The sequence below is a fragment of the Diuraphis noxia genome, unplaced genomic scaffold, assembly GCF_037042655.1.
Source record: "Diuraphis noxia isolate RWA-SAM2 unplaced genomic scaffold, SU_Dnox_SAM2 contig0003, whole genome shotgun sequence".
Taxonomy (NCBI): Eukaryota; Metazoa; Arthropoda; class Insecta; order Hemiptera; family Aphididae; genus Diuraphis; species Diuraphis noxia.
The window spans coordinates 9,361,604-9,379,562 of record NW_028301713.1 but is presented as its reverse complement, the minus strand read 5'-3'; the positions used below and the strand labels follow the sequence as shown (position 1 = coordinate 9,379,562).

General features: G+C 30.9%; 1 protein-coding gene across 6 annotated transcripts; it reads left to right on the top strand.

The window, feature by feature from the left end:
• Positions 1–9,312: 9,312 nt before the first annotated feature.
• LOC107167589 (uncharacterized) lies at positions 9,313–16,657 on the top strand. 6 transcript variants are annotated; one of them, XR_001506170.2, is made up of 10 exons: positions 9,313–9,974; positions 12,465–12,605; positions 12,676–12,850; positions 12,941–13,124; positions 13,195–13,372; positions 13,445–13,678; positions 13,738–14,082; positions 14,159–14,351; positions 14,597–14,659; positions 15,773–15,913. XR_001506170.2 is itself a non-coding variant. In XM_089222646.1 (9 exons), exons 1-9 carry the CDS (start codon positions 9,666–9,668, stop codon positions 15,943–15,945), a joined length of 1,908 nt encoding a protein of 635 aa, XP_089078772.1. In that variant the 5' UTR covers positions 9,313–9,665; the 3' UTR covers positions 15,946–16,657. The 6 variants fall into 6 exon arrangements, 5 of the variants coding, with proteins under 5 accessions (XP_089078772.1, XP_015372208.2, XP_015372205.2 ...); XM_089222646.1 differs by lacking the exon at positions 14,597–14,659 and having other exon boundaries at positions 12,947–13,124; positions 13,213–13,372; positions 15,773–16,657; XM_015516722.2 differs by lacking the exon at positions 15,773–15,913 and having other exon boundaries at positions 14,597–15,529.
• The last annotated feature ends 1,302 nt before the right edge of the window (positions 16,658–17,959 follow it).

Here is a 17,959-nt window from a genome sequence, read left to right as displayed (position 1 = left end):
TTTGCAATGTTACGCACTTGTAAGACGGAGACAACACATACGGGTGTAGCGTCCTCTTAAGAGAAATATATTTTGTTGTTTGTACCTATGACAAAAATTGTTTTTGTCGACACACACACACACGTGTCCCGGTGTTCGACACCCGTCCATTAGCGTTGCTTTTATTATTATTATTATTATTTTGCAGTTTTCCCGCGTGCTGTTCTCCTCGACCTGCCCTTCTGCACTTACCAAAGAATGTACGGTAATGATCGACGAACGTTATCAGCTGATATTCGGATTATAATATTAAAATAAACGAGTGAGAGTAAAAATAAATTAAAATGCCTATACACGCGCGACCTGTGACGTCCGGAATAATTCGCTGAAAAAAATTCAATTAGTTAAACGCACATTAATTCCTATAAATATTTTTAGGTAAGTATTAAATAAAATTGAAAAAAAATGTCAAACGAATAAGTACTATGACGTACCATGAAAATAATCCGTCACTGGCCTCACAAAACCTCCCGTCGTCGCTGTCACAATCAGACAACCGACTTTAATTTTGTCAAGACATCAGGTAAGTTGTCGTAAAATTCGTATAGTGAGTATTTTTATATCCTTATCGAGCTATAAAATTGAACATGCGTACACGGAAATGGTACCCGCATTGAATTTATACACAGCTTTAATTGACATAATATTAAGTGTGTCAAATTATTATTTTTTCAATAATTCATTTTCTAAAATATTCAATAAAAATATACAGGGGATGTATATTTGGCCCCTCTAAAAATATTAGAAATCAATATTGTTTTTATATTTGTTGCCCACCTCCGGATTTTTTGTTTTTCCCACCTGAAAATTTCATCTGGTTACGGGCCTGTACTTTGGTAGGTACAACACTATAATGGGAAATACTATTATCGTATCAGTTCGAAACAGGAAATATAATAAAAAAATCGTATACGACGGCGCACTTTAGCCGTATAAATGGACGTTGTCGTCATTCGCTCAGAAGTTTAAGAGTTCAAACATCCGACGGTAGATGGCGCTGCAATAATCATCCTAACGTGCGATATTGTTGTCTAAATTCATCAATAAAGCACGATTGAGCACATTATACCTTTTGAGCAACACAATTATTAGGCATAACTGCATAAGATATTTTATGCGACGTTGTCACATTCACGTTGCCGAAATTGTAAAACATATTATTATTTCACACTAATTATTATGATACCAAAAGAGCCGCAAACAGTCAGCAGAGATCAGCTTTATCGACAACGTTAATGATTATATAAGTTTATTTTTGATAATTGTCCCAAGAACAAACGATAAAATTCGCTAATTAAATTAATAAAAAATTATATTAACTATTATATTGTAGTACAAAATATCTATATTTGACATAATGAAAATTAATGTTTAAAAAAAAATCAAGTGAAATTACCATTTTTTACCAAATAATGTAACAATGATTTTATCGGAGAATTTTAACTCTTGCCATGTTTTGAATTATTTATTATTATGATTTATGATTATTATTTAAATAAATATTTTTTGCTTAATTAAATTAAAAATTAAAAATGACACGATTTCAGAGTTTTTCATGTTCAGTTGTGTTGGTTTTCATTTGTATTTCTATATAATATTATCTTTTGATACACTAACCAATTTGGTCAATTATATCGTAAAAAAATTATTTTATGCTTAATCGTGTTGTAGCCAATAATCCAGCTGTTAAATCTAAACAATATAATATTTAACCTTTAAGGGCTTTTTTGATAGTTTAGGTTGTTTTCGGTTGTGCAAAGTTTTAGTTGTTAATTTTTATTTATATGTTACGACATTCTATGAATTATTAGTTGTCTCTCATATTTGTCTGATATTGTCTTTTCACAAATGTAATATGATATATATTATATATTTGTGGATTCAATAAGTACCCTCCATTATATTTCGCCATTAAACTTTGCCTTAGTAATTATTAAAATATTTCTTTGAAAAAAATCCAAGCTTTTTATGCTTCGGTACAGATTTTTTGATTTTGTCCTGTTTAAATACTTATCTAATAAATTATTATGTTTCTAAAATATCAAATACGTTTCCAACCGTTCGGCAAACCATCCCATATAAAGTCTAGGCCTGGACAATAATATTTGACGTTCTACTTGTGTAAGTATACCTTTTTTTTTTTTTTTTTTTTTCTTCTTATTATCGACGACGCTGCCGGAACTGCTTGCGCATTACGTCAACAGTGCCGCCATCGTTTATTATACACTAAAAATGATAATGAATAATTACAAACATGCATACAATATTAACAAATACTATTTTCCTTTGATGAGCCGCTGTGCCGACTTCTCGGGCCGACCGGAGTCCGCCACCCTTGCCATCCCGTTCCAGATTGCCCCTCTGTCCGCGGTCCTCCTTCCGTCACTTCATAGCTTGTCTGCTAGGCTTCTTCTGCCTGTCTGGCCCTCTCTTCCTCTTTTTTGAGAGTCAGGATCTGTTCAACCATCTTGTAAAAGATCCTGAACGTCTTCTCCGCGTTGTAAAGAACATCGGCCTTAACTGAGTGATCCAACGGCAAGTCCTCGAAAGCAGGGCCGCAGAGAATATGTGTAAGTATAACTACTCTTTTCGATTATACTAATGCTTTAAGAATTCTGCAGTCTTCACAAAAACATATAATTTTTAATTTTCAATTTTTGGTATAAGCTCAGAGTCACACAATCCGAGAAGTTTGTACTTACTTCGCAAACAATAAACTCATACTTTGATCTTAAACGGTTGTCATTTCAGAATATCAACTGAACGTTTAATGTATAATTCACTTCCTGGAGATTACACTGTGTAAAAGAACTATATTAACGTAATAGAACGCCCTTATATAGGCAATGTGGAAATTGTTTAACTTTTCTTCAAATTCTTTCGCTGTATCTAACGTTTCATTTATAATTTTTTTGATAAAACCTAAAATGCATGGGGTAAAAATTGTACTTAGAAAATAATAACTATAAAATAACTATTTTTTAGTTGTTGCAATACTATAATACTGACATAATCCGATACGCGCGTAAATCTGGCGTCAATCACTTTTGTCGTCAAATGACGTGTCGTAAACGATTTTTCGTTTCTATAAATATACATATTTTGATTTCTATATATCAATCATATTATATACGACGGAAGCAGCTTTCATTTTTTCCAATTGGAGATAAAATATAACAAGCCATATCACACCTCGTTAGTCGTTTAACAAATCTGAAATCGTTCTATTTTATTGTTTAATTTATCGATCAGTTTTTTTTTTAACTTTTACATAGGCACAATATATAACAAATGTGTTATGTTCTTAATTATTGTATTTGAGTATTTTTTTTTTAAATTGTTGTTGATAAAACATTTTTCATTTAGTCAAATAATTTGAAAATACAATGTTCCTCATAACACATAGGTTATTATTGTTAGTGGAAATTAAAAAAAAAAATTAGCGTAATCCACAATATTTTTATGGACGTCTGAACTTAAAATGCTAACAAAATTCGTTTTTTTGAATATAAGATTTGAGAATGTCATACAAAATTATTTATACCTTAAGTTTTTATTTTGAATACTAATGTCAGTAAACATTTTTTCATTGGGTGTGGGTCATAACTCATAAATATTATGAAAAATTCATACAAGATTCTTTGGAAATTGCTGTAATATCAATTGAAAACTGAGCAATTTAAAAGATACATTACCACGTTTTATTTTATAACAATTTATTAAACTTTAAAGTTCAAATTTTGACAAAATTTATTAAATTCTCGATTTAAAAGTTTATAAAATGTTCAATTTTTATATCTAACTACCTGAGGAATTAAAATTTTAAACAAGGGTTCTCATCATCAGTAGTTCATACTGTAACAAAAAAAAACACAGTTATTTGTAGGTACAGATATGTACCTACAGAATTGTAAGTTCAAATTTAACCGAAATTAGTCGTTTAACCAAAAAAGATCAATTTTATTTATTTTGTTGTACCTACCTAATTAAAAAATAATATTCGTGGTTGCTAGAAATGTTGAGTGTTAAAATACATTATACTATTTATACTTTATACTCTCACAATGGCATATGGAAACAAATTGCTATTAATTATTACCTTAATTATAATTTGAATGTAGCCATAATTTTTTTGTTTTTGAGTTCGTAAATAACAAATGAATCAAGTACCCCCCAACCCCCCACCACCCTTTTATTTTGTGATGGTCCTGCCGGTCCTGGTCATACTGAAACCGGTCCTGTGAATTCAAATCAGATCCGTGATAGAGAGCGCTGCAGGTGATAGATTCCTAAATATTAAGAGGATCAATGGCGTTCGTTCGACTAAATAAATATATAATGTCGTCTCTGTCTTAACAAACGTACATGGAAAATTTCTATTCACTATAGTAGTGAGCTGTTGGCTTGATATTAGAGTGAATTTACTTATTATCAAACGTTTAGGTAAGATAATGCGTAAGCGTGATTTTTCCAATATTTTGATAAAAATATAATAACCTAAAATGTTGATAATAGGTGAATTTATTGTAATATCAAAACTAACAACACACTATTGAAACTTGAGGACAAAAATTTACCATTTTGTAGGTGTGAAAGATGAAAACGATAAATTAATGCAAGAGTAGCGTCCTCTTATGTCTCAGACTCTCAGTAAATATTATAATATATTACTTATATACCTACTCAATATAGAATATAGATACAACCAGACTCGAATTGAAACAAAAAATAAGGACGGACGCTGATTTTAGTTTAGAAAAAATTGTTTCATTATTGGTGATACATTTAACGGTAACTCGGGGGCTTTGTCCCCCGCAACACCCATTCATATCATAAATTAAATTATTAACACAACATTTTAATATTTTATACGTCTTGGACACTTATGTTATTGTTTAGTGTTGTCTGCGAATCCACACAAAATTGTTTCCGCGGTTAAACAATAAAATTATGAAAACAAAATAATATCATTGCTCTACAGGTAAATTTCGTACTATCATTGGTCGTTATCGACGATAACACATTTTTTAAGTAATACTATTCGTTAATTTTCTTATAACAAAAATTATGAAAATAAAATAATTATACTTGGAAAGTTAATAATTATGTATAATGTAACCACAATATTATTGATACCTCATAAAATTAAAATAATAAATATAAAAAATTCCCATCAGGTACGTTGCTAGAAATAAGTGAAAACAAAATCAAAAATATACGCCATTTAAAAGAAGACGTCCCTGGACGCGTTTCTCACTTATGAAGGGGACGGAATACTAAAAACCACAAACTGTATTCTACTATTCTGTTTAAAATCTGTGAAAAAATGAAAGCAGTCTCCATCCACGCCTGCCACCCCCTCCCCCCACAAACAATTCAAGCACTGGATGTATATCTTTAATTGTATGTACGTGCACGGGTCATTCGGTCACTCAAAATGTTTGTACTCAATCAGAAAGTTAATAAGGCCCTCAATCTCGTTTCACAACCACGTATTGTTAGAAAAATAGGCAGGGCTGGTCTATGTTCAATCACATGGGCGCAATTTCAATAAAAAAAACAACTAAGGGTGCTTAAGCTATATGGATTTTCTCATTTTAGTTTTTTTTTTTTTTGTAAGGAGAAGTTTTTGATACATAAACTCGAACATTATTTGAGGGTATTAATTTTAAAATTTGGGGTGCTAATACCCACTAAGTTCCCCATATTTGTGTTTATGATCAATCATAATAATAATATTATCATTATGTTTTATACACGATTGTCGCAGTTTATAATATTTTGGTATCTACCAACTTGGTATACCATTATTTATTTATTTATTTTTTATTTTATTATTTATACATTTTTCTTGACAAAGTCATCTAAACTTAGGTATAATGTACAAAAATTTTAACTATTTATAAGACCGATATTAACATAATATGTAGAAAATAACTAGGTTAACAAATTAGCGGTATAACATTATAAAATAATATAATAAAGTAGTAAAAATTAAAAAGGTATAGTGGTAGTGATAAAATTCAATTGTATTGTAGGTGCTGCGTGTTAGAGGTATAATATTGTGTCCGGATACATATTTTTACCGCCACAGCTGCAGTAATATTAATAATTATTATTATCAGTATACTATGAATGTTTACATTTATGTATGTAAACATTTTATGACACTTAAATTATTTTCTTTCATTAGTTTAAAGTTTGTCAGTATTCTAATTTCAAATATCGAGATTATTTTTGTTATAAATTCTGTGTGTGTTTTCCTATGCTAGCTGGTTGTTGGTGGTTATGTGCATAGACATCAACTACTAAAATTATATGTCTATAGCTATGTGTGTATGTATGCGTATAGGGGGAGATAGGGACAGTAGCGCACTGAACGTCGTCGTGACGCTATGGCTATGCAGTTTGTAATTAATATTAATCTGTATATTAATATTGCATTATTGCAATATTACATTTTCTAATTAGGTACTAACTACTATTCAGTAATATTAACCGATGCCCGATTGCATATTATAACATTTTATATACCTATATTCAGTGGTGAATTTTGTACGCCAATGAACAGGTTAGGTACTTACTTCTTGAGTTTTTTTTTTTTTGGAGGTCGAGCCCAATATACAAAACAGTAATTATTATAACAATCAACACAGTAACAAAGTAAAATATAATAATTTAAACATTTAAAGAATATAAAGTAATGGTTAGAATTATGGGGCGCCAGTTTTTAAAAACTGTCCATTTTGTTAGAACATTAGAACTCTGTAACAAATAATAAATTATGATTAGTTATTACCATGTATAGCGTTAAGTGTTTAACCATCGTATCTTGCAGTATCAATATATACTTAAGGACCTAGCTAATAAATGTTAATGATCATGATTATTGCAAATTTATTTTAATAAAACGTTGAAGTTGCTGTCATAGAGTAATACGAATTGCCAAGTGAATTCTCACGTTAAATGTTATAAAAATGGTTTATGTGAAAATAAAAATCTAGGAATAAAATAATAGGTAACAAAGGGTTTGTGAAGGATTAAAATCTGATTAGTATAATATTAGTACAATATAAAATATTCATTACATTTAGTTTATAAATGAGTGTACACATAACATTTTAAGAAAACATCACTGGTTGTCTGGTAGGTTATAATAATAGATTTTTACAAGATTCATAAAAATCACAAACATTTGGAAATTATTTTGTAGGTAGTTGTAAATTTATAAAATTTCCGATTTCAATTAGGCCTACAACAGATCAAAAATTTAATACTTGGTTATTGGTTAATGGTTATTTAAAAGTTGTTCTTACACATGCCTAAAAATCTCAAAAACCTCAATAACAATATTTTTAGTCATTTTAAATTCTAATAAAAAATAATAGTTTTTGTTTTGTTGAAATTCAAATAAACAAATTCTTTTTTGTATGTAGTAAATAAAGTAATATTATATTATTAAGTAAATTAAATATGTATACATTGCATTTATTAATATTACCGTGCGTATTACTTGATGAGCAAAAAATTAGAAAAATCTGTTGAATAGAAATAAATAAATTTGGCTCTCAAAAATATTTCATTCTCCCGGTTTTTCAAAATTCGTAGGATTGCGGAAAACTATATTTCACATTTTAGTTACCATTTTAATTATAATACTTATTACTTTCACACTAATCTACTGCAGCCTGATAAGCAAAAGATAAGTGTGATGAGTGTATTATATGAAACAAATGACTTCACAGGAAAAAATCTAAAGATTTGTAGAATTATTGTCGGATTTAAACAACTATTTTTTGTTTTACCTAAAAGAAGCTGCATAGAACTCTGATTTAATTTTATTTTAAATATTAGTTCAACATAATTTGCAAAAAAGCTAAAAATTCAAGTTTTTTATAAATATATTTTTAAGTTTACGATTTAAATATTTAAAAACAAAGTTTAATGCGATCTATATTATATTACTCAACTAGTTAAAACAAAAAATCAAATTTGGTTGATTCAACTGAAAAGGATAATTATTCACATAGTGCTTATTTTTGATAACAAAAATACATTAGCATGGATGCCTTTAACAAAAAATTTCGTAAAAATTAAGTTCGTTACACGAATCTAAGGAAGTTTCACTGTGTTATATATTGTAATAAACATCTAGGTACTAAAAATAATAATTTTAATAATCGTTCTCAATATTTTCAATTCTCTTTGGAAATTTTGAACCATGGACAAACAAAAAATCTTTGTAATTTATTAATCAATAGATTATATAATAATATTTATGCCATGCCTATGTTTTGAATATTTCAAACTTCTAGATATTATTTTGAAATTGCCTAATCACACTGACATAACGGATAAACATATTTCTACTGAACATACATCTCGATAACTGTGTTTAATGTTTAATTTATAGTTGATAAACATAAGACTTATTAATATTATTATGTTGATGAATTTAATTATTCTATTATTTTAATATATATAGGTATATTGCCTGTTGGTTGATCACAAGTAAGAATATTATATTATGTGTGAAGCCACTAGACAGCGTGACGCATGATTTGAGCTTGCTATTTATTTACTGAAAATGACACATGTGTACAGCTGCAATAGCATTATGTACAGTATTCTGTAGCAAGTATTGTGTCCCATGAAAAACTAATTGTTTAGTTATGCAGCGTCCAGTCCTATAATTAGGATATTGTATATAGTTCGCGGGTATCGGAAGAGAAACGTCGTTTTTCTGCGGCGCCTATCAACGGAGAAACGATAACAATCAGAATGATACCATTATTTGAACGATAACAAAAATACAATACCACAAGACCTCGTCGGTGAAGAGTAAATAATAATAATACGAAAATATTTTAATGACATCATGCAAAACAATATTACAATATAATATTGTGGTCGTTTAGAGCCCGGCCTAGGCGGTAGCAGGCTCTCGGAAGTCGAAACCTCTTTGGTGAAGATAATACGTAAACGCCGCTTACAGTGTCCTTGCATCAGTCGCGCGCGCGGTTCTTTGTTGTCAGCGGTGGCGTTCGTGCTCCGATAGGTAGAGAGCGGTGAAGGGGGTCTCCGTCGACGACGATTCGGGATAACGCGGTCCGGCAGTGCTGCCAACGTGGAACGGTTCACGCGTCGACGCCACGATGTCGGGGGTCGCGGTGTCTGGCCGACCGATAGGGCGGCGGGGACGGGACTGTGGCGGTCGGGCCCGACCGACGATGATAGCCAAACCCCCCAGCCCCGCCGCCGCCGCAGTCAGTGCAGGACCGCCATTTGCGTTTACCGAGATTAATAATCGTCCGTGTGTGATAGCGTCATTTCGTGTGTACACGGTTTATCGTACGTATTGCTCGTCGGCCACCCGCCAACGATTGACACTCTACGTTCCGAATAGTTATCGGAGGAATTTTTTTCGAAAAAACAATACTCTTAACGGGACGACGACGAGTTTTTATTATGTAGTGACGCGATCGGCCAGGCCATTTACGCGTGCGAGTAGCCAGCACGGTTAGAACCGACGACAAAGGAGTGCAGTTGGTCGTTTTCGGGCCGGATACGATTCACTCATCAGTACGTGTTCCATACGCACGCAACACGTCGATTTAGACGCCGCGATGGACAGCAGCACCAACGGCGAGACGAAGGAGCAACCGTCGTCGTCTCCTCCTCCGCCGCCGCCGCCGTCAGCACCACTGACGATGTCGACGACAGAACCGTCGACGATAACGACAACGACAATGACGACGACGATGTCCATAACGAACCTCACGACCACGATCACGACGACGATGACCACGACGAGCACGACGGATATCTATCAGATGTGCCGTCTGTGTTTGAACACGCTGAAAGCCGACGAAGGCGAATCGGTGTTCAACAACCAGGTGCCCTCGTTGCCGGAGAAAATCTACCGCGTATTCGGGGTAAGCAGACGGGCAAGCTCCCGAATCATAATAATTATCGTTTTCAATATTATTTGTTTATGGCGGGCGGTCGTCTTGTTAACAGGACGGGAAATATTGTTAACAGGCTGAGATAATACGGGAAAACACGAAAATGTGATAATGCGTTCGGCGGCTTCCGATAATGGCGTTGCGCGGTTTTATCATCGCCGCCACTTATTGTTATTATTATTATTTCTCTCCCCTTTATCTCGATCACTCCGTCTTTATCTATCCATATTTATTTATCTATCCGTCCGTCCGTGCGATGTCTTTCGTTAACGCGTATCGTGCGTATGCGGTGTGTGCGGCGGCGACGGCCACCCCCTGAACACCGCTCGCGTCCGTACGGACGATAATAATCGGCCACCGCGCCAAACCCGTCCACCGTATCTCGGTCGGCCGCTCGTTTCGTAACGGGCGTGCGCGCGCGCGCGCGCTGACCGCAGCTGCCGCCGCCGCCCGCGGCCCGCCAACGTTATTGATAATGGCGACCGCATTATGATGATAGGCCATTGTTTGGCAGCACGTAATCACGCGCGCGTTCTTGCGCGTGCGTACGTGACGCGTGTGATTGCGTTGTTACCGCCACCACCGCACACGATAATTATCATTACCACCGTCGTCGGCGTTATTTGTATCTGTTGTAGCAGGAAAAATGTTTATGGCTATGATATCGAAAACTGTGTGACAATATCACGTCGATGATAATAACGATTTTTGCCGGAAACCCAAGAATATTTTATATTGCACAAATAATCAAAGATAATATCGTTGATGTCGTTCGGAACGAATGTGCACTCTATTAGTATATTTACTCTAGAAAAGTAGAAATCGTAATATTGAAATATTGTCGTGCCGCAATGATTTATTGTAATGTGTATATTGACATTTTGGCTCTCCGTGTCTTTTTTATCATTGGCACACATGTTTTCGTACTGCTATGCGCGTGCGCGTGCGTGTGCGTTATTTTTATTTGATATAATATATTTTTATTTTCGTCCTTCCCTCGTCGCTTGTCCCGCACATTTCTCCCCCCCCCTTCACCACTGTATTCGATGCAAACAGGTTTTATTTATAGCCGCCCTGGTATCTCTCGTGTTCGTCGGCGGCTGTGCTCCTGTTTTTTTTTTATCATCTCTCGCCGCCCGCGTTTCATTATCATCATTCGGGTCGGTTTTTTTCATCACTCATCCGTTCTTTCTTCGCTCGACGTAATAGTTTTCCGTCCTCTTCCTCGCAGCTCCTGAGTTTCTGGGCCCTATTTTCGAAAAAATTAATTCTCCACCGGAGTGTAGACAGTGAGGAGGCAGACACTTTCTGACCTGCCCATTCCCGCGCGTCACGGACCAAGATATACTTAGTTACTCGTCTTCTTAGTCCGTGCCGCTCATCGTCGACGCCACGGTCCGAAAACGTAAATGCGTCGCACATCTGGCGAATGCGCGCGGTACTGGCCGGTTTTTATTTTTTTGTCGTCAGTTTCCAATAAAATTATAGTACTATGAGATGGTACCGCTAACGATTGATCAGTAGAGCAAACAATATTTATATATTTAGCCCTTATTGTTAATTCAAGGCTTACCACAAACGATAGTTGAGGCATTACAGAATATCGCGTACGTCGTACAGTGTGGTTAATACAATAAATAAAATTTTGGGTAAATAATGACCATTATCGCCAATTGAAAAACAGTTATTTGGATATCCATCATTTACAATACGAATTACGAATGGATTTTAGACCTTTATATTGTATTAATTGCGGAAACCTAACGCCAAATAAGTTGCCTAATTAAAATACACATATTTTATTAGATCTACAAATGGTTATGTAATATTGTACATGCATTATTCATTTCGACACTATAGGTATATCCGAAAACTGTAATTCATCTATAATTTTGTTTTCCTTACTTACTGTAATCAAAAGTAAATTTAGCATAAAATACTTTTAAAATGATATAAACCATATACCTACTTATATAGTTAAATGTTATTTTTAAATTAAACAAAATTCAAGATATTTTAATTTTATAATTATTATATAATACTTAATCTGGTAATTATAATAACACCTTTTTATTTGTTATCTTTTGTTTGTTTTTATTAACCAATAGTTTAAGGTACCTATCTTCATAGTTAAATATTAGTAGTTATCCTAACTGAACGTAAAATTTCACTATAAAATATATTGAATGATGTTTGTTATAAAATATATATTTGACAAATATATACCTATTAAATTATTTTTCATTGCACCTATTTACCAGTCAATTATTTTATGTAAAAAATAAATATAAAATAGGTGTGCCAACTTTTTAAATAATATTTATGGAAACTGACTAGGTATTTGAAAATTTGAAGTTAGTGTTTTTAGGACTTCTCGTAGGATATATTAATAAATTAGATTATAACATCTATTTATAGAAAAAACTAATAAATCAATATTTTAAAACAAATGTGTTATAGGTACAAATTACTGATGCTAAAGATTTGCCTAATAAACTTTGCTCAAAATGTGTGCAAAATACTGAACAGTGTTACAGCCATAGAGAGACATACAAACGTCAAGAGCGTGTTTTATTTGACATGATTAAAAAACCAGCAATTGTAAGAATATTTTTAAAATTTAAAAATGAATAGATAGAATTAAAATGTTATTTATTCTAAATAAAAATAGGAGGAAGCTAAGAATTCACCAAATTCTGAATATGTGTATAGTCCTGCGGATTCAAACCACTCATCATCATCGGGTGTATCATCTGATCCTCGATACATTAAGACCAATAGTTCAGCTAATAATCATAGTTCTAATTCTCCACCTTATGAAACAAATGCATCTCTAGCTTCTCATGGTAAGTTTTAAAAATAAATACACTTGAAATAGTGTGTTTTTTTTAATATACTTAGGTATATTAGTGTATATCACATTTATTCATATATAGTTGAAGTTATTCAAGGGTGTGATGAAATGGCAGCAGAGGTGACAATAGCTCATGATTCAGAAGAAACTGTTTCTGGAGATGACACTATTTGTACTGACAATAATGCAGAGTATGGGACATATAATGACGACGAAAATATTATTGTAGTTAAAACTGAACCTGACGATGAATACGATGAAGAATAGTAAGTATCATTTCATACAATTTATAATTTTGTTATTATTCACAACTAAACTAATATATTATATTAATAGTTTCAATGGTTTGTATAGTACTAAAAATGAAGATGGAAATGAAAACTATGAACAACAAGAAGGACCAAAAGTTATTGCTAGTGTTCAATTCCCAATGGTGAATGGTACAATCGTTAATGGTACCCATAAAATTGGCCAAAAGCAATTTTCTTTAGTTAATTGCATTCCTACATCTTGGGTAAGATTTATTAAATTTCTTAAAAAATCAAATATTTCTATCATTTTAACTATATTTTATCGTTTCTATCAGGCTTCTAGTACGAGCAAAGACCGTCGTAAACAAAGTTGTCCTACCAGAGCATTGGAACTAAGTGGTTTTCGAACGCAAGTTGCTGGCGATGATACTAATTCATCAGATGAAGGAAATGTTACAAATTGGACAACTAAAAAAATTCGTTCCAATTCCCCTGCTGTTATAGTAAAGCCTGCATATGCATGGCCTAATTTACAAGGCAGTGGCCAAACCCTAATTTTTCAAACAAAAGTTAGTACTTAAATTTATAATTCAAGTATTATATCTAAAAACATTCTTTTTTTTTTTAGAATCCTGATGGTACAACTTCTGAATTACGTCCACAAGTTATGCAAGTTGGTGAATGGGCCAATAATCAGGGTCAATCAAATGCCCCAACAGATCCGTCAGACCGCATGGGTATGCTGTTATTTGCTGCTACTCATATTCAAGAACTATCTACTGAAAGTGATGATGGTCAGTCGCCTGGCACACCCAAGGGCGCTACTGTGGTACGTGGTAAATTAGTATCGTCAGACCAAAAACGTAAAATATATCAGACACAAGCTACAATTAGGCGGTATTCGGATGGTCATCCAGTACAACAGCAAGTCAAAGATATAAATGCTTCACCAAATATACCCAGAAAACGTACTGTAAGTATAATGATAGTAATGTATTGTTTATTAATTTCATGAGTTATATAATATTACAAACAATGTTTTCATTCAGGCAAGGGAATCATCAGTTCAGAGAATGTGCAGCAATTGTGGAACTACATGTTCAACAATATGGCGAAGACTAAATGAAGACCCAGTATGCAATGCCTGTGGATTATACTACAAATTACATGGAAAAATTAGACCACCCACCATGAGACGTGACACCATACATACTAGACAACGTAGAAAACGATCAGACAACGGTTAGCATTCTCGCCTATATTATAATAAACTAGAAAAAAATCAAATATATTTCCTTCTTTATTTAAAAACCTAATATATTTCTGTTTTTAAAAAAATTTCGGACGTCTCCTTTCTGTCTTAAACTAACACCCTTCTAGTTACTTTTTTTATTCACGTTGTGTAGTAATACTATAGCTAAGTGCCAAATAATTGTATTTTTTTTTTTTTTTTTTTTTGGTACACTAATATATTTATGCAACCGCAGCACATTAAAACTAAAATTAAGCGGTGGTCAGGACAATTATACAAGATTTTTCGCTTGCTTCAGGTAAGAACGCCTATGCGGTAAAAGTTGATGACATTAGTCAAATTTCTTATTATTATTTTATTATATTAAAAACAGCTTGTAATATGCTTAGATTTATTATATTTTTTTCAAATTAGTTTATTGTTTATATTCAAAAACTCACCATAATTACTAACTTATCACAAAGTTTCATATTAAACGCATTATTTTTGTTAGCATGAACATAATACTTTTGTAATTAATAATAACATGTTACAATTTAATTGTATAAAAATCAAATATGTTTAAAAATATTAAGTATTTATAATTTTTATAATATTAAGTATTTTTAAATAAAATTAGTTGTCAAAACATAGACATATTGGGGTTATTAAAAATGAGATTTTGTTTATTTAAGAAAAAAGCTTAAAATCAACTTTTTAGGAAATTAGTGTAACATTTAAATGTTTTTATTATGCTTACATTTCTGATACATTGTTTATTAATTATTTATAGTATATAATAATCATTTAAATATTTAATTAATTGATACAGGATAATAATTTTAATCAAATTTTTCATTATAAAAATTAACTTATTCTAAATTTTTTTGTAATTAGTTTAATTTTAAACTTGACTAGATATGTGAATTTAGAGTATTAAATGTATGTTTAAAACATCCTGTTTTTCATGATTTTATTAAATATGGCTGTATTGATACTTTTTAATTAACATTTTGAGATAATTCAAATTTCATTCCAACTATAAGCATTTTCTGGTGGATAGTTATAAATGTTTGCTTTTTTCTTTCTAATATTAGCTAGTGGGTGGTGGTAATTATTATGTTATTATCTACTAAAATAAGTGTATAATATTATGACAAATGAATCTATTACAATTTAGTATCCTAAATTCTTATTATTCTCATTTGTAATGCTTAATGGAAATGGGTTCAAAATTGTGTATTGGCCTATAAAAAATATTCCATTATGACTATTATTATTATTATTATAATAAATATTTATTTTACTATTTATTAATGTAAGTTGAAGAAGTATTGGTTGTGATTTCACATGCCCACTTACAGCTCACTGTGGAGTCGTCCGATTATGCATCAGAACAGTTAAAAATACTTAACAGTTTATTCTTGTGTAGGTATGGACATAAGCATGAATAAGAAAAAAATCAAAATTAAAAAAACAGAAGAATCTAAATTAGAAGAAAGCTATGAAGTAGAACAACCACCATCACCCAATTCAGCGGCTGTTCAAACTATAATTGAAGAACCTGTTCAAGATGAAACACCACTAAATCTTGTCAGCAAATAATAAGCGTGCATAATACGCAAGGTTTGTCATAATATTCCTCATTTTAATTTTTTTTTTATGTCATGTGTATGTGAAATATTGTAGCTTAAGAGATAATTTTGAATTAAGTTAAAATTCTGTATTCTTGTTCTTGCACGCATTATATCAACAGATTTTAATATTGTGTTAAATCAATTGAATTTTGATCTTCATTTTTCAATCGAAACACCAAACCATAATTCATAATTTTTATTCAATTAGTTAATATTCATTTCTTTTTCATTCCATTTTATTTATGGAACAACAATAATGACCAAACAAAAAAAAAAAAAAACATGTACTTATAATATGTAGATTACTGTTTTAATGATCTGTTCAGTTGAATATTTTTAAATTTATTTTTGTCATTAATATATTCTTTGAAATAATGTGCCCCTCATAAATGACTTTTTGTGTATTAATTATATATCTCTGCTACACCAACATGATGATAGTAGGAGCTCTCTAATCATAAATTTCCATATTTGTGATTTCCTTGCTAAGTCTACATAAATTGTCTACCTCCTTTATGATGCACCTATAACCTCCCTACAGTTATTTTTTGAATGTAAATCTAACTTGAGTTGTATATACTATAATATTAATGTCTACAAATTAAAAGTTAATCTTACAAAATATATAAATATAATATATTATATGAATATTGTATATAATATATTATGTATTATTAATATTTTTACAGATTTTTTTTATTAACTTTGTATTGTATAAAAATTGGTGTTAACATTGTAAATACAAATTATTATCTAGGTCATTTTCATTCAAAGGGTAATCTCGTGTAATAGAAATAACAAAATAGAAATATATTCTGATTTAAATTTAAATCAAAGTATTTAGATCTTTGAGCTTAAGTTTCTATCAATGCGTTATTTGCTAATCATTTAAATTAAATACTTTTTTTCTATTTTTAGAATTTAATGGTGGTTCTAAAGCATATCTAGTTTTAATCTATAGTGGCCACAAATTGATGTCTACTTTAAATTTGTAAATGCTTAAAAATATTTTTCTTCACTAATATGGTTTTGAAAACTATTATATTACAATATTATTGTAGAACTAACATAGTATAGTATGATGGATAAGTTACAAAATTAAAATTAATTATAGAAGTTGATAGGACAACCAACAGAAAACATAAGTTTTCTTTTAATACATAATGGCGACTGAATTTAATTTATACATACTTTACATATGATTATGTATGTATGGTAGGCACGTGTATATAACTTTGTGATTTATGAAATATTACTTCTGTATTTCAATTAGTACTCATAAAATTATGATATTTAAAAAAAATTATGTTTATGTCTAAAAAAAAATAATTTTATAAAATGCAGTTTAAAAATTGATGCATCTATTAATACATAAAAGTAAACTTCCATTTTTATACTGCATAATAATAATGGAAAAATAGTTTCTTAAAAACTTGTTAAAGTATATGATGTTTATTTATTTTTACTTGTGCTTTTACTAATAACAAAATATAGCAATAATTTCCTTTCCGTTAGTTGTTGTATAAAGAATATTTTTTCAATTGGCATCATGCTTAAATACATTTATTTTTTTGTTTTTTAAACATATATCTGTACTTTATTGACTATATATTTTTTCAAATCTATTGTAGATTGCATTTATATTATGTAGGACTCTTGGTATCTTTGTCAATGTCATTTCCTGATATTAAAATCATACACTATTATGTATACATCATAAGTAATCTTTAAATTATTTTTATTTTTCACAATAATTTTATTACTTTAAACAAATTAGTTATATATTTATAATATAGCTTCTAATGACATTATAATTTTAGAGTATACCATTTAAACAAAGATATAAAATGTAAAAATTAAGTAACAATAAACTTTAAAAATATTATTTTATTAATCAAATGTATTTTATTTTTATTGTCATTGGGTTAACATACCTACATACCTATAGTTTCCTAATAATTTATCAACAATAATATCTATTA